Source organism: Protopterus annectens, chromosome 6.part1 (genome assembly GCF_019279795.1).
Source record: "Protopterus annectens isolate FY-2018-M chromosome 6.part1, PAN1.0, whole genome shotgun sequence".
Lineage (NCBI taxonomy): Eukaryota > Metazoa > Chordata > Ceratodontiformes > Protopteridae > Protopterus > Protopterus annectens.
In genome coordinates this window covers 6,440,285-6,461,227 of record NC_056738.1, presented here as the reverse complement: position 1 = coordinate 6,461,227, position 20,943 = coordinate 6,440,285, and the positions used below count along the sequence as shown (strand labels likewise).

Below are 20,943 nucleotides of genomic sequence, written 5' to 3'. Positions count from 1 at the left end.
AACTTTACTTTTTTGCCTAAATAAAAGCTTATTCTTGTAGCATTTTAGTTGCATATTCAGTTTCTTATAACATTTAGGTGTTTCAGATACAGAATAATTGTTTTATGCAACTATTACATAAAATAAAGGAAATAATTTGTCCTAAAATCTCAGGACATTTGCAATTTTTACAGTTTTTTTGCAGGACATAACTGCCCGAAGAGGGACTGTCCCTCGCAAAGTGGGACAGGTGGTAACCCTATATGAGCAAGCCCCTTTCTCAGATGTGCAGACATAAGGCAGCAACAACAACAATACTACTACTACTACTAATAATAATAGCAACAACAACGGTAAGTGAAATGTATTTAATTTATTTATTTGCTTGTTTGTTTGTATTTGTTTTCCGGGGTAGAGCACTCATCTCCATGGACCTTTTTTAGACTCAGCCTGGGAGCGGTGTCTGGTTAAGTGCAATGAAAGCTGATAGAATCAAACCTAGCACCACTGACAACAAAGTAGTTGTGTTTCAGATTTTTTTGAAGCACAGTTAAAGATGAAAGTTTTCAAATCACCTCACTGACTATTCTTACCAGTTAGTATCATTCCAATGTATTGACAAAACCAATCATCCATCACAAGCTTTATGGCAGTTACATTTTCGGGGCAGACCCTAAAGTATTACCTTGAATAAAAGCTGAACAAGAAAACTTAAATGCTTCTCTGATAAACTTTCTTTCCATGCATAGATAAATGCGTCAGATACACCGATGTTTTATAGAGTTCAGGGCAACTGTTTCCTAATGCTTACAAATCATCCCCTGCATTGTCCTTTACATTATATGACTATATTCTACCTACCAGACCGTTAACTTACCTGGTCTTGGTGTAGAATGGTGTTTGTTCTCTTTGATGTGCATTCTACCAGCCATCATTCCAAGGCAACAATCCACGCTTTTAAATGAAATGAATAGGCAGACTAAAACAAGAGTGCAGAGTTAATACAATACTGTACTATTTCAGAGACATAGGTAAAATAACAAAACAGTTGGATTGCCAAAGCTGTAAATAACTTTTTTAAGTACACCCAAAAACAAAACTTATATAAAAGCAATCTGTATTTGAATCTTACGTGACCATTTTAAAGTGAATCTGCGTCTGTTTCCCAAACAAATACACTTTGTTTATGGGTTTGTTTACTTGTTCGTTCGTTCATTCATCCATTCATTCATTTATGCATCATACTAATATCTTTTGAAATGCAACGATACCACCTTCAGTGACGCAGAAATAATGTTTACCATAAAATATCACAATAAAATAATTTCAGGATACACGTGGCATTTCATAGTTTCGAACATTTAAAATGCATCAACTCAGTTTATGTGGTAAGACACAAGGGTACATATAGCAGATTTTACAATACAGCCAAAACTAATGATATTCACATTCACCCAGAAGGGAAGAACAAAATAAATATAACACGATGGGAATATTAATTAGTACACCTGACATAATATAGTTGGAAGCATGCAAACAGTTATTTAGGCAAAAGCAAATCCAAACAGCTGAAATACATTCTGAAGTACTACGCGACAGGTACCCGTGAATGTACTTCTCAGCCTCTTAGAGCAAGAAATCTGGACAAAGTCATAAATAATGCGAGACAAATGCCCCAAAATAGGGACAATTTTAAATATTGCTCTTACAAACATAAAAAGTTGACGAAATAACATGTTTTGCGTTAGCATGAAATTTCTGAAGAGTATGAAGTCTGAAACTCAAATGTCTGTCATTATTTTCTGTCTTTAGACTTTAATGACTTGCCAATAATTTGTCAGAAAAACACATTTTTTAACGGGCCAGACACATGAGACACAAATCTGGACTTCTGTGAAAATCTGTACAGTTGAGAGGTATGCATCTCCTATGGGCATGTTCACATGAACTTCACCACATAGCTTGCGCATTGCTTTCCTTTTTCTTTCCTTCAGTCTTGTACAATGATACAAGTCCAGTTATTTGAGATGACTACTTTACTAAAAAGTACTGCTAAAACTTATCCATATGTGTTAGACTTGTGGCCTTAAATAACAAATAAAAGTACAAATGGGCCATTTTATACGCGCAGTAAGACAGTTGGAGATGTGTATCAGAGATGATGCACATACGGCTGCTATAGGCACTCCGATGCTGGCCTCCGCCCTTATATGCCTTACCCTGTAGGGACTTGCATGATACCTTCTAGATACGATTACTTTGTATGTAACGCAATTCACATTTATTGTTTCAGTTAGCATTTACATTTGCAGTACCAGTTAATCCTTCGCCTCCTGCCTCAGATACGTGGGTATCAAATCAGGTCTAAAATAGTCATGTTCATTGTTTTTCTTCTCTGCTTGATAGATTAACATATGGTTTTATTATTTGTTTTTAACTTTCAGCTAGTTAATTCTCAGATATTCACACCTTACATCTGCGCAGGACCTCGTCCACCAAAACACACACACACGCACACATTTTCGCAGAATAACCAACATTTTGCCTCATATTTTCGGTCTGCACCTCATAAAATGTGTGGTATTCTGGCAAATCGCTAAGAATTGAAATCACTAAATAATGACATACATTTTAGTTTTATACTTCGTCAAATGTATGGTAGGTACCACAATCTTGTTATTTTTGCAACTTTATAAGTTTATAAGAGCAATATTTAAACATGCCCCTATTTTTGTCCATTAAACGTGCCCCTATTTTTTGGTCATAACCGCCCGATCCACACCCCACACCCATTACTGTAGGCTTTATCCAGATTTCTTGCGCTAAGAGATTGAGAGAGAGAGAGGTATGTTTGGAATTACACCAGGCAACTACAAGGGTCATGCCACTTTTCTCTTCAATAACCAACAGTTTGCCGCGTCAAGCCTGCCTACAAGTGCAGAAAATGAAATGCATGTAATGCTGACCTTGACACTTTTATATTGACTTCAGCAGCACAACTGTAACTAATATTATGCTATCAGTTAAGAATTGTAATGCAAAAGGGGCACACGTTAAAAACTGATGACATCAACAGTCAAATTAACTAGTCCATTAAAATGTTTGGCATGCATAAAATAAACCTTGTAGTTAACGCTAGGTGTGGTGCATTTATATATACTATTTGTCATCTTTCCCCACTAACATCTCCCACTGTTAACCAACCAACATCTAATAAATAGAATTATGAGGTAAATTGTTTGCTTTAAAACAACAACAAAAAAGTGGGTGCATGCCACGTCTGTCAGAACATCAAATTAAAATTAATAGGTGTCTGCGGTGGATCTTAGTTAAAACTTTTTCATTATATATGGAAAACTGTTCTAGCAGTGAGTCAAACGAATCACTTAGTTGTTATACTTCAAGAGCATTTTTCGTGATGGCAGGAACCTTGGAGATACTTCTTTATATGCCATGAAAAAATATTTTCTTTTAAATATGCGGAGGGCTTTGTTGAGTTTAGTCTCTTTATTCAAGAGTAAATGTAACTAGAGCAATATACCACAACAGTCTCGCTCCGTAAGAACTTCACTGTCCAAGTTCAGCTCCCCGGCACTGAACTTGCCTCTGAGTTTTTGACAGGAAATCACTGCCGGTGGTGTTCCAAGTGTGCGTCGACAGGTAGGCCTTTTGGCTAAGATTAAGTGTAGTATCCTTTGTTTGGCGAGATTTACCCCTTCTTGGTGTTTGTATGATCGTGATGGAAGTGGTATGAGCAAGCCTGGGAGGCTTGTTCTCCTAAGGGTGCGAAGAGGGTTTGCCAATTCTATAGAAAAAGCTTGCTTTAAATTTTATTCAGAGGGTTGACTAGGCCCCGACCAGTTTATACAATACACGTGACTGCCTACCTCTTAAATAAGCCTCACGGCACTACAAATATCTGCACACAGCTACTCTTGTCATAATTTATCATAACACCAGTTTTACAGGTGAAACAATAGTTCGGTTTTTGGAATGCTGTATACACGCAACTGAAAATGCCCATTTTCTAAACCTACTTGGTTACATTTTGTTTGAATTTGATACTCCAATAAAACATAATTTTAGCAGATTGCAGAATACCTCTCAACTATTCTTGTGTGTGTGTTTTTCAGCGATGTCTCTGCTTTTTTGACTTATCATTTTGCTTCGACGTTCTAAAATCCGTTTATGTTTTTAGAAACAAGGTGGTAACATATATAATCAACATATAGTGAAATTCGTTACAGTTGCAGACTTCTTTAATTTAGAAAATGCGTGTTACTCCCTGTACTCCTATTTTATCAATTTTCTAAGTTGATTGTACTGATATTTAAAAAGTGCCCTGGTTTGAGACCTTTGTCGCTCAAAATGTTTGGATTTCTTACTGATTTTGTTCAAATTACAAACACACATACATAAAAAGGGGGTGAGCGCTATGTACTATGCTGATACTGAATTATCTGAATTAGTACACAGCCTGTAGGTAATACATTTTCCCTAGATTAAGAAATGTCACGCTTGTGTGTATTTGAATTACCAAACTTTAATGACATAACTGATAGTAGCAAAATATTATAGTTACATGTGTTTGTCATCCCCCACTCCGACACCCCATGTTGTTTGCTAAGTATATGACTGCTGCTATCTTGAAAATGTGAGGTTTGTTTTCTATTGAATTTTATGGAGGCTTGTTATGTTTCATGAAGGAAACAAAACATAAGCATCATGTTTGAAGAATATTGTATGGGTAATCAAACATCAACTGGTTAGGTGGTTTCAAAGCAGCAGTGCGTTTCCCTAATCGGAAGGCAGAAAATAGTCGCAGATTCTAAAAGGTAAGTTTGTTGTGAAATTCAAAGTACAAGGTCTCATTTATGAAACCATTTGACCTTATAGCATTATAATGTCACATTGTACGTTTTTTTCTCGTTTTAGATTCATAGGTAGTTACAAGGTATGGAGTCCAGGAGACCGTGAAGGAACCTAGCCCAAGTTCCCAACTGTCCTGTTAAGTGACTTGCTCAAGGTTACAAGTAGGTAAATGAATGTTTAAAAATTCAAACCATCCTTGGAGCGCAAAGCAACTTATTAAAAAGTCATGGCTTTAGTCATCAAACCCGCCAGGCATTGGTTTATATTATTTTGCGCTTATTATTAAAAAAAAAAAAAAGAAAGTGCTTGCAATGTAAGTCTCCTGTCACAGATAATAGAGATGACCATATATAGGATGCATATTCAAACTACTTATACTACATTTTTGATAATATATATCTGTCTAACTACCACACACACAGAACTCGAGCGAGAATGCATGCTGCCCATATGCATTTCTAAAAGAAGCACATTATTTTCAAGTAATGTCACTTAAAACCATAAAAATGTTGTATTTAGAGGTGTAGTCTTATCAAGTAAGCAGCATTTACTAATTTAGACAGTTCTAAACATTAGGTGCACTTTCAGCCATACGGTTTTGAATAAGTGCTCAGAAAAAAATATACTAATTTAGGTACGAGTATGCCTATCTACACCATTGATAATTACTAATAAAATTTTTAAAATGATGAGAAGTACTTCGTTATTTAAAGATGTAATAACAGTTTCATGGTAACTCTTGAATACATTCCACATGTCTTCTATTGAATCTTTAGAAAACGAACACAGACTAAACGTTTTAACCCCCAACCCCCAAAAGAGAGAACTTTACTCCACAAAAACAGTAAAACAGGCAATTGGTGGATGTCAGTAGTTTTATTATTATTATTATTGGCTAATAGCTTTAAAAATCTAAAAAGATCGTGCAGAATAAGCTGGGTACTTAATATTTCTTGGTAAACGAGCGTGGAATGTTAAGGAATATTGATATGAACGAATATATTGATTAGTGAAATTTTCTTTTTGCTTGTTTAATGCTGTATAATGTGGTTAGAAAATACCATGTCTTCAAAATGCTTATGCAAGTCACCGCTCAATACTTGTTTATCATTAGTAAAGTTTTGATGTTTAAAATTACTTTAAATACCTCTAATGCATCTGTTAGAAAATAATGCATAGCTTCTGTGTGTTTTGTTTCCAAAATGTGAACTCAACGAACATTTTCAAATGTAACATACGTAAAACGTGCAATCTAGCATGTAAATAAGCAATTCCTGCTTTTAAGCAAAAACGATGTCTTTAAAAATATATTGATAAACCATTATAACTAATTTATGTATGTCTGCACAATCAGTCTCAGGCTTGAGTTGTAATGCGGTGTGTGCGCGCGTCAAACAGTATTTTTACAGCAACAGGTGCTTGTTTCCCAAACATTAACATGTAAACACTATCAAAACTTGATGTCAAACATTCAGTCTATCGTGCAAATAAGCACTTTCTGCTGTAAAACAAACTTTAATTTACTAAAATATACTGCTAAGTCATTATTCGAAAGCAAACTTCTAAACTTGAAAGTGCATGTGTGTGTGTGGTTTGCAGATCATAGCTATCGACCTCTTAACTCCAAAGGGACACATCCGGAAATAACGAGGGATACTCGGGGACACTTTCTAAAATATTAGTATTATTCACTCCAAAAGTTGACAGAATAAGAGACTGTGAATTAACATGCATTTCTGAAGTAAAAAGAAGTATATAACTGCAATTATTGTCATTATTTGTTAAATATAATCCCCCAACCCTTTTATAAAATAGTTTTAAGAGGGGCAAAGCAATTTTTTAGCCACAATCGAAGAAACTTGAGAGTTACAAATGTTGCAGACACAGAACCGTGAACTTGAAATCCTGCTATGACTCCGCAACATAGCAGCAGGTAGTTTGGAGCCCCATATGCGTCTCACAACCTCATTACGGTAAAGCTGGAGTGATTGCATGTCTGGGCAATAAATAGTAATTAATGTATTATATTTAACGTCATTGTATTTTCCTTTCCAGTAAAAATGTGAGCCATGTACCTCAGGCGTTCATGATTTTAATTGAAATTATAGCACCGTCTCTCTTCATCCCTCCTTAAACTGGTGACTTTTGGCGAAAAGGTGGTGAATTACATTTAATAAGTAATGACAATAATTGGAGTTATAGACTTGTTTTACTTCAGAAAACTGTATTTGAATTCACATTCTCTAATTCTATCGATATCTCAAGTTAATGTACTAACACTTTAAAAGTGTCCCTGGTTGTCCCTATTATTACTGGTCTGTCCCTGATTCTGTTGAGATTTGTTCCTAAATTCTTTTAGCTTTTAACTACAGAGGATGTGAAGGTTCCGGATTACATGAGGTTATCTGAATGTCACGTGACGCTAACAACCCAATGGAGTGCAGATTGACCCTTTCGGTGTGAGGACTGGAACTCACGCCTTCCCCACCCCTTTCAATCGAGTTTTAGTTTTATATAAAGGTACTGCAGTGGTGCAGCCTGTCTCCTGGAATGCCACGTCCATTAAAGCACATCGAAACTGAGCTTGCATCAGCGATGTGTCCGTGGAACGTCAAATAACCATAAAGTAACCTGGAAATGGAAGGTTTAAAGGGGGACGGTCTCTCATCCACTCACTACAGGAATAGTATGCATTGCAGCCGGTCTGCTCCAGCTTTCGTCTGCCCGGTGTCGGAGCACACAAACCATGCACTTTATGATTCGCCCAAGGACTGTCCGCCATGCCCGCCGTGTCCTGGCTCTACAGCTCCCTCGACTCCGTCTTTCAGTTATGGTTATCATTTTGGAAACGGTTATTACAGCTGCAGAATGTCACACATGCAACAGAACTCGCTGAAGTCTTCTGCCCACGCTTCTGTTGGGGGGTTTCAAATGGAAAAATATGTGGATGATTCCAACTTGACCAGCAAAAATGTAACTGGCAACGACGTGTCTCCCAGGACCAAAGAGCTTGCTTTTTATCAGGGTTACCCAGGCCCTTATCCGCGGGTTCCTGGTTATATAGACATGGTGCCAACACTGGGTAGCTCCGTAGAATCGAGACATGATCCATTTATTCCTGTGGATGGTTATCAGCCGTGGCCACTTACTAATAGCTGGAATAGCCAGATTTACTGCGCTAAAGAACAAACGCAGGGTTCTCATTTTTGGAAGTCGCCCTATACAGGTATGCTCGCCTTTAACAGTTCATTTGTATTTACAATAAAATAGTGTCACAAGGGAGCGCAAACTTGTTCTCGTGTGACCCTTGAATGAAAAAAAAAATATGCCCGACTTACATGCCTGATCTAATATCTGTTTTAATGCAAATGTGTTTAAATATATTTGCTTACAGATTTATAAATGTTTTGATATTCTGCTTGATGATCAGGATTATAATGCAGTCTTTTTCATAAGTGAATAAAACGTGTGTTCAACATTCTGTCTCTAGTGTCATAAATGTACACTGTATAACCACTATATTGATTTTTTTAATTCCAAACAGCAGCTGCCTTAGACGGTGCTGCCCTTTTTACTTACATATTCCCACCACATTGTACACATATATTAATTACATTTGTTATAAGCCCTCCCCCCAGTAAAAGACCGATGGACTGCATGTGTTGTTGTTTCTGCTTAAGTAAATAATTCACACGTTTTATTTATATACCTAAAGACTGTATGAATTCCGCTACTGAATGACAACTATATTATTTCCTGAATGGTTCGTCTGATTTTTAGGGGATGGAGCACTTAGTCAAGCAGATGTAAACAGTTACAGAAGAGGAAGGAAGAAAAGAGTCCCCTATACGAAACTCCAGCTTAAAGAACTCGAGCGAGAATATGCTGTAAACAAGTTTATTACTAAGGATAAGAGAAGAAAGATCGCTGCAGCTACCAGCTTATCAGAGAGACAAGTCACTATCTGGTTTCAAAACAGAAGAGTGAAAGACAAAAAAATTGTTTCAAAGTTCAAGGATATAGCAACTTAATCTGAAGAGATTTGGCCAAATAGTGCAATTCCACGAACTATCAAAAGCTACGAAAACAAATATGACTATATTTATTTTTGTTGAAGTTCTGCAAAAGCCATTGGCAGTATTTGCACCTGAAACTTTTATATTTGTTTGCAATCTAGATCGTTATATGTCCAGACGACTTGTCTATCACATATATTGACTGTATCGGTTAGAAGCAAATTTTTGATTTCTGTAATTAATTCATTTTATAGATTGCAGAAACATGCAGCGATAGCACAAGCACTGAAAACGTTGAGGACACTTGGCCAGGGCTTCACTCACTGAACTCAGTTTGGCAGTTACAACCACGTTACTTTACACGTTCATTTTATCCTTAATTGACTTAGTCAAATCGCACGTGTTTAAAATCTTTTTTATTTTATTTTTAAGTATTCGGTCAGTATTTTTGTCATTTTAATATTAAATTGCGAATTTTATATATGCACAGTTGTTCTTGCAGTTTCTGCCAAATTCATTTATAGCAGATATTGTATTTTCCAAGAACAAATAAATCAATCAATCAATAAATAATAAAACGTCAAAGGAAGGGGTTTAGTAATCATACCACACGTCAGACACATACTGTTTACACAAAGTGTATTATTCTAAACAGCTGATATCTGGCAAAAATGAAAGGAAAAGTTTTGGAGGGCTATTCAAACAACGTCTTACTTTCTGCTCGAATCAGGAAAAGTCTTAGGAGACACTATTTCTGTGAGTTAGAATTTTTGGATACTCGCCTTCAATTTTAGACACTGTATAGTGAACGTTTAAATATCACAATTTATCCCGCGAACCATCCTGGAGATTTCTGTTTTGTAATCTCCTTAAAGTAAAACTCAATTCAGGACTTCTGGAAAACAAGTAAAGTCAATGCACGTAACATTTCTAAAATAGATCACATTCTCTTTATTGTATCACTAGTCAGTTAACTGAAGTGTGTGTGTGGGTGTGTGTGTGTGCGCGCGCGCGTTGGGGGAGACAATATATCACAAATTTAACTCAGATGGTCACACAATTTTCCATTTGCCCAACTTTGTAGCAATGCTTTACTCGACTGCGAAGGAAATGTAGTAATCGTTTTTTTGTGCGGGTGTACAGAGCGATCAGAATTTTTGAAGTGCTGTTATTGAATGCTTTGGAAATATTATATCATCTGCTATGTTATATACCCACGCATTCTAAACTAAATTCTTGTGTATATTATTGTAACTACTCTTCTGTATACTGTTATGGTTACATGGAAATTAATGCTGTTATTATACCGCTCTGGCTCTTGAATTTTTTACTCTCTACCTGTAGCCGTGTATAAAAGAAAAAATAGAGAGAAGTGTATGAGATAGTCTTCAAAAGGAGTAGGCGAACACAGTTCGAAGCCAAAACCAACAGTAGCAAACGTGAATGCAATCGTTGTCAACAATATGGAAACGAAATGATTGATTCACTCTTTAATTAATCTTTCAGTTTTTTCAAGCAAGAAATAATCTTAACCCATTCTGAAATTAATATCGTCATACATGTACACACACGCGCGCACACATGCATACACATTTACAAGCATACATAAATACACGACGAGCACTAGAAGTACACTATAAATGTTACGTACGTTTAGATGTGCAAGGGTAGTTTGACTAACGAAATATAAAGTTATTTACAGGAAGGCACAATCAGTTATTTAATAAGGAAAGCTTTTATGATGGGCCTACCTTATGTTTCTGTATACTTTACATTGCAATGGATGTGTGTTATACATGTGGTTATCTATCTGTTCATTAATAAGGAAAGCTTTTCTGATGGACCCATACTATGTTTCTGTATACTCTACATTGCAATGGTTGTGTGTTACAAGTATCTATCTGTTTATATAGAAATGATGAAATAATCTCAGGCAATCTGACTGGCTTGTGATGTACATCTATTTGTTTATAAACACATGATGACATGGTCTCGGGCTATCTGATTAGGGGTGTTCAAAATATGTTTAACTCACCCTTAAAAATACCCCTAAAAATGGTACAGCAACAAATGCCAGTTTGTTTACTGAACATATTTTGATGTGTGTACTTGCTCAGGCATTAAGACACTCGTTTAATGCGTCCCTGCCCTACAACAGCTTAAACCGACATTAAATGTTCTCAGAAAACCAAATACTTTGGTTTGATCAGACATGTGTAAAGTCCAAACGCATGTTCACGTAACTATCAACTAAATCAGGGACAAACGTCACCAGAATTAGGGAGGGGCAAATCCATAAATAATCAGGAACAGTCAGGGACACTTTAAAAAAATCTTAGCACTATTAATCTGAAATGAGTATGAGTTAATGTAAATTTTTCGAAGTAAAATAAGTTTACACCTCTAATTATTGTAACTATTTACTGTTCACAACGTTTACTCCAAACGTCACCAGTTTTATAATAGATTAAGTGGGACAGAGCTAAAGTCTGAGTCGAAATTAAGGAGATCCCTGAAAATCAGGGACATGTGAAATACATTCAACATTCACAAGTCTTCTCCTCCAGCAAAACGAATGCACAAAAAGAGAGCTCCATGACAGCTCTGTAGTCTAAGCAGGAAGATTTCACCACTTTGTAATTCAGAGAGCATATTGTATTTTTGACCACATATTTCTCCATTGTGTATCACTGGCAGTGATAGTGCAACAATTATAAGTGTCTGTTATGGGAGAATATGCTAAGAAGACCTAGATGATTTGATTTAATCACCTAACAATTACTACTGTTTTTTAAATAAAGCATGCACAAAAAGCTAAGATTTTTCCACTTCAGCTTTAGTTGTGGACGAAACATGCTGGGTAGCACACATTACCCTTTTTAAAGAAGTCGGAGAAAACTTCAACAAAATATATAAGAGCAGCCTTTTATAACGGTTCCATTTTTAGGACAATAGGGTCTTACATTCCACCAATTTGAAACTTTTAGTGTAGAAGTATTTATGACAACCAGGTGCTTGAGGCCCGATTGTCCTTTCGATTTATAGGTACTAGCTGTGGAAAAATTTGAAAGAAAAGCCACTATATTAGTACATCATTTTACTTCAAATGTTATTTAAGTACACATCTCTTATTTCTGTGTTTATTACTGATTTGATTTATTCCTTTACTAAAATGACTAGTCAGACTCCGTTTGCACCCTTTTAATTGTAGTTAATCTGGCTCCAACTTCTGTAAACTTGGTTAAATATTTTCAAATATGATAGTTGTGCAACTACGCAAAACTTTTTTGCTGCTGTTTTTGCACACATAGTTAACCGCTTACCTCAAGCCTCGTTTCGTTGTATGTTCTAACTTCATGTCACACTCACCCTGTTGTTAAGGTGATGTAAACTGAACTTCTTCTTATGGCATTTGTGGATATTGAGAAGGTGCAAACTGTTGTGCTCTGTAATCGATGCCAAAATATACGCTGCAAGGTTTTGCTAATCTAACAACGACTGTTCTATATATGAATAATGACAAATTATGATGTTTGTTACCTTTTGCTAAAAGGGGGTGGGGGATACTTGGGTTATACAGAAGGCGAAGTGGTGTGTACATGAAGACATTTGCAAAGTTCTTCTGTGGCATGTCAAATGGCAGTGCTAAGAAGTGAAACCAGAACTGCCCAGTGATACAGTCTAATACATGTATTTTTTTTCAGAACCACAGTGCTGCTTATTGGCATTCAAATTAATTTTGTTAAACTGCATCAACATTTGTTTAATTTTTAAAATGCATTGAAGTTTTACATCTTCTGACGAAGTTTGTATTTTTTTCTGAACTGCTATTGAAAATTTGAATCTCAGGGGCAAGGCACTGCCACCATGAAATGATTCCATGCAGATTAATACCAAAGCTATAAAACATGTCACAAATTAATACAATGTAAACTATATTAATTTGTATTAAAACTGTATAATGTTTTGCTACAGCTTTAATTTAATTTGTTTGAAGATTAATTTCAACATATACTTAATTTTATCTTGACTGTCTTTACTGTAATGCATTTAACAAATGTCTGTAACAAGTAATCTCTATTAAATAAAAAAAAAACTGAGGAGTACAAGGATATCTATTTATTTTTCCTTTTCTTATGTAAATTATCCAAACTAATTTCTTTCAGTGCAACATTAGCATGACTTTTGATTTGTTTTAATTATTCCAAGTTTATTGCTTTGCTTGAACTACTCATATGTTCTGCCTGTCGTGCTTCTGTCTTCTCCTGTATCTTGTTACCATTTTCTCATCTGTTTTTTATTGTTCTTTCTTCATTGCTTGCTGACTCAAGCTGAATAAGGCATACAATTTCATGTGCATGAGATAGGCTGTGGGGGAGTGGCAGGAATCCCATGTGATATTGCTGCTGTCTTTTGAAGTGCTACAGTACATCTGGGAATATTTAGCCATACATGGAAGGTGAGTGATTTAAAGGCATATTGCTCTAAGATCTTGCATATTTGTAGGTGGTGTTTCTTGTAAATGTAATTTCCTGTACTCTTGATATGTTTGTACATTTGAAGATGCCACAGACTGCTTCCAATATTATTCTCCTGTTTGACCATTCACAGGATTATATACTCCTGTATGACTACTTAAAGCTAAGTAGGTCTTTCTCATATGGTTTTAGTTCCAGCTAGGTCTTATGTGTCTTTACAGGGCTGGTAACTTGGTGGTCTGTTGAGAAATAACATTTCTTTCCTTTTGCAGAGAAGGTCCAGAAAACAACTAACAAGTATTTTATTGATATAGCTATGATACAACTGAGGTAGAACTGGAGGCTTCATTACAGACAGGCAGATTAGTAATGGAAACATCAATTTAGCAAAGATGGGCAGATATAAATGTAACTGTGAGCTGAAGAATTTGGAGAGTGAAGCATGTAGTGACAACAGGAAAACACACTGGAATTGACAGACATGTGATGGGTTCATGGCAGGACCACACAGCAAGAAAGAAAATAATTAAAATCACGGTTAAAAGTAGTGTGTGTGTGTGTGTGTGTGTGTGTGTGTGTGTGTGTGTGTGTGTGTGTGTGTGTGTATGCAAGCATGTGCACAAGTGCACAAGGGTTGTTACCAGTACCAGGATGTGGTAAAAGTATTTCACTCTGTTTTTGAATCTCATACAACACTGTGAATTAGGCAGCAGTGTGTACCCAACTAGCTGATGCAATCTAGTAAACAGTAAAGAATAATGTTTTAGGATACAGGTTGCTTGTCCTGCTCATACTGAGACAGCACTAGGGATCTGCTTGGATCCCTCTTTGAACAAGACACCATTCATCATATACAACTGCATACAGTGAAATCATTGCCATAAATTAGTCAGTTGAAATTGACTAGGAAAGCAGAGCAGATGGTACAGTACCAGTCCACAGTGATAAATCTAACAATAGCACCAACACAACCATATTGAAATTATTTGGAGTCACAGAAAAGATACAGTGTGTATACCACTCTGCCAACCTGTTCAAATATTTTTGAACAGATGACCATTGACAAGGAAATGTGGCTTCATCCCAGCTGAATGGACAATGGACACCATTATCCCCTTGCACAAAGGTGGTGCTCCCACTGACTCCAGGAACTGTAGACTTATTAGCCTGACTAGTGTTATCTGCAAGGCCATGGAGTGAATCATCATGGATCTTATCAAGAATGATATAGGTAATCACCAAACACTTGACCTTCTTCATTTTGGATTTATCAAAGGGAGATCATGCCTATTAAATCTGGTGGACTTCTTCTAGACAGTCACCAAGGCCCTGGACAAGGGGAAATCTGTGCATATAGCCTACCTGAACTTATCCAAGGCTTTTGAAACAGTCCTCAGGCATCATTGACAAACTCACCCAGCTAGGCATCAACCCTTATATCATTAGATGGTTCGCTAACTGGCTCAGCAATAGAGCCAATATAGTCAAAATAGGGGAAATGACCTCCAACAGCAGATCTGTAACAATGGTGTTCCACAAGGATCAGTCCTGGGACCTCTGTTGCTTGGAATCTATTTCTCCAGAGTACAAACAAAAACTAAAGGTCTGTGGGTGATGACTGCAAACTGGGAGTGGTTATAGAATCTCCAAACAATGTCAGCATCCTACAAGAGGGTCACACACAAACAAATGATTGGTACCAAAACCATGGTCTTAAATTCAATGTAAAAAATGTATTATCATCCCTTTCGGTAAGAGTGATGTTTCTGCTAACTACTACATCAATAGCAACAGCCTAAGTATACACTCAGTGGTGAGAGACCTGGATACACAGGTTGACAGCAACTTTACCTTTGATCACCATGTCTCCACAGTGGTAAGAATGGCATTCTATATTGCTCTTTTCACAACTAAGGGTATTGCCTCCAGAAAAAAAGAAGTTATAACCTCCCTGTACTCTTCCCTCATCAGGCCAATAATTGAGTACAATGCCCCTTTTGGTATGTACCTTTCCAAGCACCTGCAGCAATTGGAGAGACCACAAAGATTCCTCATAATCTGTCCTATGTGGATAATCTGAAATAACTGTCACTTTATTCTGTTTCATATAGGCTACTCAGAGGTGATCTCTGCCTTGCATATAAGGCAATCTCTGACCCCGCTGTATTGGAAGGGCATCATATTCGCAAGTCAAATGGTACATGGATTACTCACTCTAAAGACCTTAACCTGGTATGTGACATTAATAGAACATGCTGGAGGGGTAGATTTGTCTCCCAGAGCAGACTTCCACTTCATGTCAAGCAAAGCACCTTATTGGCCTTCTTCAAACGCAATCTGGATGATTGGATGGGTAACTGTAAATTCACTACAGGGTTTCCACCTGTGTCCCTCTTGGAAAGGGGCAATAGGTGCTGATAGTGGAAATAAGGGTAGAACTTGGTTAGGCTTGTAAAGGCCCTAGGGCCATTAGCCTTGTAGGTTCCTATGATCCTATGAAATGCCATTCACCTTAATATATACTCTACTATCCTAAACAGAAGCAGAGGCTGGCAAATAGGATACATTTTGAATCCAAAAGGACAAAAAGACAGATGTCTGAAAGATCAAGCAGAGAAGGTGAGAACATTGAATACATTTACTACCGGATCTTTAGATGTACTAAAGTCAGTAACTTGTAGTGTGACATTGAGGCAAAGCAGGCACTGGGTTTTGCCCTTTCACCACTATGGTGTGATCTTGGAGTTGGTATTTCTAAGTAGCAGAGGAGTGTATGGAGCACAGCCCCCACATGGGGTGGGGGTGCTGAGGAGCTTTCCTTCCTGCATAGCATTTGTTATTTAGGTAGTTTGGGATTTTGTGTTTTGACCTGATGTGGTCAATGTTTGTGCTGTGACTGTTTTTTGTTCTTCTGGATTATTAATGTATTTTGTAGACAAATTAATTTTTTTGGGCTGAAAGAAAGATTTATTTCACATCATGCTTTTTTACTGCATTTTAGAACTGAAAATGCAAAGAAAAGTAGACAGACCACTGAACTGTCTATTTTGGAGGAACATTCCTATTTTCAGGCTCGATTTACCCCATGCACATAATGTACCTATTTTTGGAGGTATGTTCCTCTTTATTTTCCCATCAGTTTTGTCAGTCTGTTTTTTAAACATGTTTCGGAGTAGTATCCCACATTTCTACTGGAAGCAGGAAGAATTATGTGCAATTTGGTAATCAATTTTTATGCTAATTAGATGCCCAGATATTTGACTGGATGCACATATGTTTTAGGGGCTTTTGTTCCTATTTACTTTACAGTAGAAATAAAAATAGTAAGGAACAAAGTGCTTGGAGACTTAGCAAATATTACATTGCTTTACTTGGCTTTGTCAGCATTATTATCGACTCCAACACAACTGGCATTATTTCTTGGTATAACCACATAAACATGTAGGGACAATTGGATTCCTTTATTTGATAAGGTATGCTTTTCCTCACTCAAAGCATCTATTTCTGTGAAGTGCTTAAACATAGTGGCACTGGAATATGGGGTCCTCCTTTGTTTGCAGCTGAAGGACAAGAATTGAACAGAATATTGCCTCAGGAATAGGGAAAGGTTGTAGTGTGTACCTATAAAAAAAGTTATAGACACTTGATGTGACTGACTGGAGTGCAAAATAAAACAGGGCCAGGGAGTAAAAGCAGAGAAGTAAGGAAAGACATCTAGTTGAGACTTTTTTTTTAGGGGGGGGGGGACTATCAGAATGAGACAAAAGCAGAAATGGGAGAAAAGTACTAACAGCTTTTAGATGCATGTCTACTCTTGCTTATGTGTTTGGTTATACTTTCACAGGTCTGTGTTGTGGTACGGTGGTAAATCATCATGGATGTTCTTGTTTGCATCAACAAGCAATGATGTCATTGATTTCCTAGACTTTTTAGCACTTCACATTGTGGTGATTTCTATTTCCTGTTTATACTTTGCACACTTCAGCATTAATACTTTATGTCTTTATGTCACCTAATAATATTTATATCTTGGTCATACTGTTTTCATTCAACAGACATGGATGTGAACCCTGTTAGCTAGCATTTGCATATATTCATCCAAAATGGGGTAGGTATGCAGTTTTAGTTATGTACTCATTGAATTCTATTGAAATGATCTATAGATGCACAAAAGTAGTATTGTGCTAGTATTAGTACATTTTAGTAGTAACTTAAATTTCATGCTTACTTTTTAATTTTATGTTTTCATATACATATGATTTAAGGCACACTTCCATGTTTTAGCTTGTATAATTTTTTAAGTATTATTTCAAAAGTGAGCCATTTTCCACAAATTCAGTTAAAGTAGTTGAGTCGATGTGTATTTGGATTTAACTTTACTGATTTGCTGTATGTCAGTCATTTGTCAGGAAAGTCATACAACGATGAATGTCAGTATTTGTTATGTAGCAAAGGTAACCAAAATTAAATAAGTTCCAGCAGTGTCTGCAGTATGCTGCAACATACATAACACAGCAGAAAACATGTTGTTGGATGAAAATCATCCTTCTCTGATGCAGAAATCAGTGGCTTTATATAAATGTAGCAAATCATAGTTTTCTACATCATGGTTATTTGCAACAGAAACAGCATTGCTGCAGTTCATGTGACACAAAACTGGGTGAAGTTGTCTGGCATGTTATAGTAATTGTATCTTTAGTTACATACTCAGTGCCCACTGGGTGAACAAAGACCTTTTCAGACATTAGTCAAGCCATACAATAATAAAATATGTAACAATGAATGCATGTGTAAGGTATAGTGGCCCTAATGGCACAGAGGTAGGGTGTGTCTGCTCCACTGATGATCCAAGTTCAGGAATGGACTTAGGCACTAGTAAGGCTGACCAAAGGGGGTGGAATTGGGAGCCACATACTTGTGCAGCCTCTGGTGGACGCCATGAGCATTGAGGGTTATCACAGGTTAAACAATGGGGTAAAAAAATGTCTTGACATCATTGTTCTAGCCACTCTAGGTAAGATAATTGACTGCCACAAGGATGATGGCTATACATTCCACACCTACAACAGCCCATTACATCTCTCAATCTATTGAGGCTAAAATATTAAGTTATTACAAGGCTGACTTCTCAATGACTCAGGAGGCCCTTGCAGTGAAGGGTCACATATTGGGGGTGCCCAGGAAGAAGTCTTTGGGGAATTTAAGGCTAGATGGATATAGCAAATAGAAGGAGCATAGGGTCAATTAGAAAAAAGAACATAAAGATCATATCAAGAAGTACACCACAGTAAAACCTACAATCAGTAAAACTAAACAGAACAGTGCTGCATCTAATTCTCATTACTGACAATTGTTTGACCTCAGTTGCCTCTACTTCCTGCTGTAACAAATGTTTATATAATATTCATAAGCAACTACATCAGCATATGTACCCTTTCTACCTTCTGTTGTACTCTTTCTCTGCCGAACAAACTGCTACCTCTGTCTCCATAGGTTTTCTACCCTGTGCCTTACTCTTAACTGTACTCACTTCACTAATAAGCAGTTTATGTGATTGCTAACAAGATGTTCTTACATTCACCGCTGCAGTATTCATTACAAATAGGATTCCCTGCCGTGAAGTCCACCGTCCAGCCAGTTTACCAAAGTCTATCATTGCTTTAAAGTACACTGAACGTCATCTACACACTCCTTGCATAGTGTAAGGCATAAAGGTGACGTTCAGGCGTAGCATCCTCTGAAATTCTTTGCCACTAGTCTGAATGCTGTTTTTAACTATCGGTCTGTTACCTCCATCTGTTTTTCTGTTTTTGGCATTCTGGAGCTTACTCCTGTTTGCTGAAATCCTCACCATTGCAGACAAGTACCTAGCTGGGTTTTTTGTTCTTATCTGATTTTGTGCTGTTTGAGGGGTTCATGTCATCCAGGAAGGGTAAATGCCAGTGTGGGAGACTGATTCCCCATAAAGACTACCATGTTAAGTGTCTTTTTTGCCTAGGAGCTGCTCATGACCATACGTCTTGTTCAATTTGTCAGGCAGTTGTCCCTAAAACTCTTCATAGTAGGCTTTCTTCCCTTTCACTGTATCTTGAGAACCAGCGTCTTAAGCTTCTTGCTAAAGACACTATGGATGGAACTTCCTGCCCAGAGGGTCATCTGTCAGGGAAGATGAAGATGCAAAAGGTAAGACTAGAATCTTCCACTGTCCAGCCTCTACCAGGAGTTTCTCCAGAGGTTATTGCAATCCTGAAGACTCACCTGGTTGTATTGCCAGATTCCTCTACTGCATCTGGGTTGGAGGTAGGCAAGGATCTGGCAGGCAGCACATCCGAGGCTTTGCAGGCATCCATTTCATTTGTTCAGTGGGAACCACGGTTGATTGTTTCCATGGATGCTTCTGTGGATAATAAACTTTTGCTTGGAGAAGCGGCTGCTGGTTTATTTAAGTCTCTTCAGGACAAGGGCAAGGCTTTACAGGAGCTTAAACATGTCTTTGTTTCTCCTGTGCCTAAATTTCAACAAAACTACCCTTCTAAGCCAGCCTTTGTTTGTAGGCAATCAAGCCTCCTTTTAAAGGTAAAAAGGGTGCTAAATGGACTCCTGCTAGGGCCACTCAGACTGCAGAGATTCTAAAGCCTTCCTTTCCTGACAAACCAGGTGACTATCCACCTGTTGTTAGCCACATTCCTCTTTCTCTTCGCCTTTCTCTTCCTCTTCCTGTTTGGCTTCGAATCACTCAAGAGTCTTGGGTTCTGTCAATCATTCGGCAGGGGTACTTCATGGTATGGATTTCCTGTCCTTCTTTTATGGGCATTCCTCAGTCTTCTCGGGAACAACTTTCTTTTTTTCTCAGAGGTTCTTCGAGATCTCTTGTCCCAGGGTACTATTCAAGAGGTGCCTGTCTCCCAAAGGGGAAAGGGTTTTATTCAACAATGTTTCTAGTGCTGAGAAAACAAAGTACTTGGAGAGCTATTCTAGACCTGTCTCATCTAAGCACCTTTCTGAAGGTGCCCTTTTTTTTCTTTTGCTCCCTCTCTCTGGACCACTGGATCTTAAGGATGCTTATCTCCATGTTCTGATCCATCCTCTTTTCAGGTGATTTTTGCATTTCTCTGTTGCTTGCAGGCATTTTCAGTTCTGTGCTTTGCCCTTTGGCCTTTCTACTGCACCAAGTGTATTCACCAAACACCTCGATCCTGTGATTTCTTTTTGCAGGCTTCAAGCGATCCAATTCTTTCCTTACTTGGATAACCTGCTTATTCAGGCATCCTCTCCAGAGGTCCTTTTGCAAAATCTTCATTTTGCCATTTCTCTTCTTCAGAGCCTGGGGTTCACAATAAACTTCAAAAAGTCTTCCCTAACTCCTTCTCAGGATCATGTCATTCTGTGTTGCAGGAGATGGTGCCAATGCTGGCATCCCTGCCTCCTCCAAAGGCCTTAACTCTCATTTCTTACTTTCAAACTTTTCTTCCTCTGGCCTCCATTACAGCCAGGGAGTTTCTAGAGCTCTGGAGTTCACGGGTTCCACCATTCCGATGCTCCCTCTTGCCAAACTCCACATGAGAAAGTTCTAGTGCTTTCTGAAGGCAGTGTGGCTT

The 20,943-nt window shown here is 37.5% G+C and overlaps 1 protein-coding gene across 1 annotated transcript; it reads left to right on the top strand.

The window, feature by feature from the left end:
* The first annotated feature begins 7,394 nt into the window (after nucleotides 1-7,394).
* Nucleotides 7,395-12,959, top strand: HOXD13 (homeobox D13). Its single transcript, XM_044075443.1, has 2 exons — nucleotides 7,395-8,077; nucleotides 8,632-12,959. The coding sequence occupies exons 1-2, from the start codon at nucleotides 7,489-7,491 to the stop codon at nucleotides 8,880-8,882; spliced, it is 840 nt and encodes a 279-aa protein (XP_043931378.1). The 5' UTR covers nucleotides 7,395-7,488; the 3' UTR covers nucleotides 8,883-12,959.
* The last annotated feature ends 7,984 nt before the right edge of the window (nucleotides 12,960-20,943 follow it).

Coding starts and splice junctions, on each gene's coding strand:
- HOXD13 (XM_044075443.1), top strand. CDS start 7,489: ATGGAAGGTTTAAAGGGGGACGGTCTCTCATCCACTCACTACAGGAAT. Junction 8,078..8,631: donor TTGGAAGTCGCCCTATACAG/GTATGCTCGCCT, acceptor TCTGATTTTTAG/GGGATGGAGCACTTAGTCAA.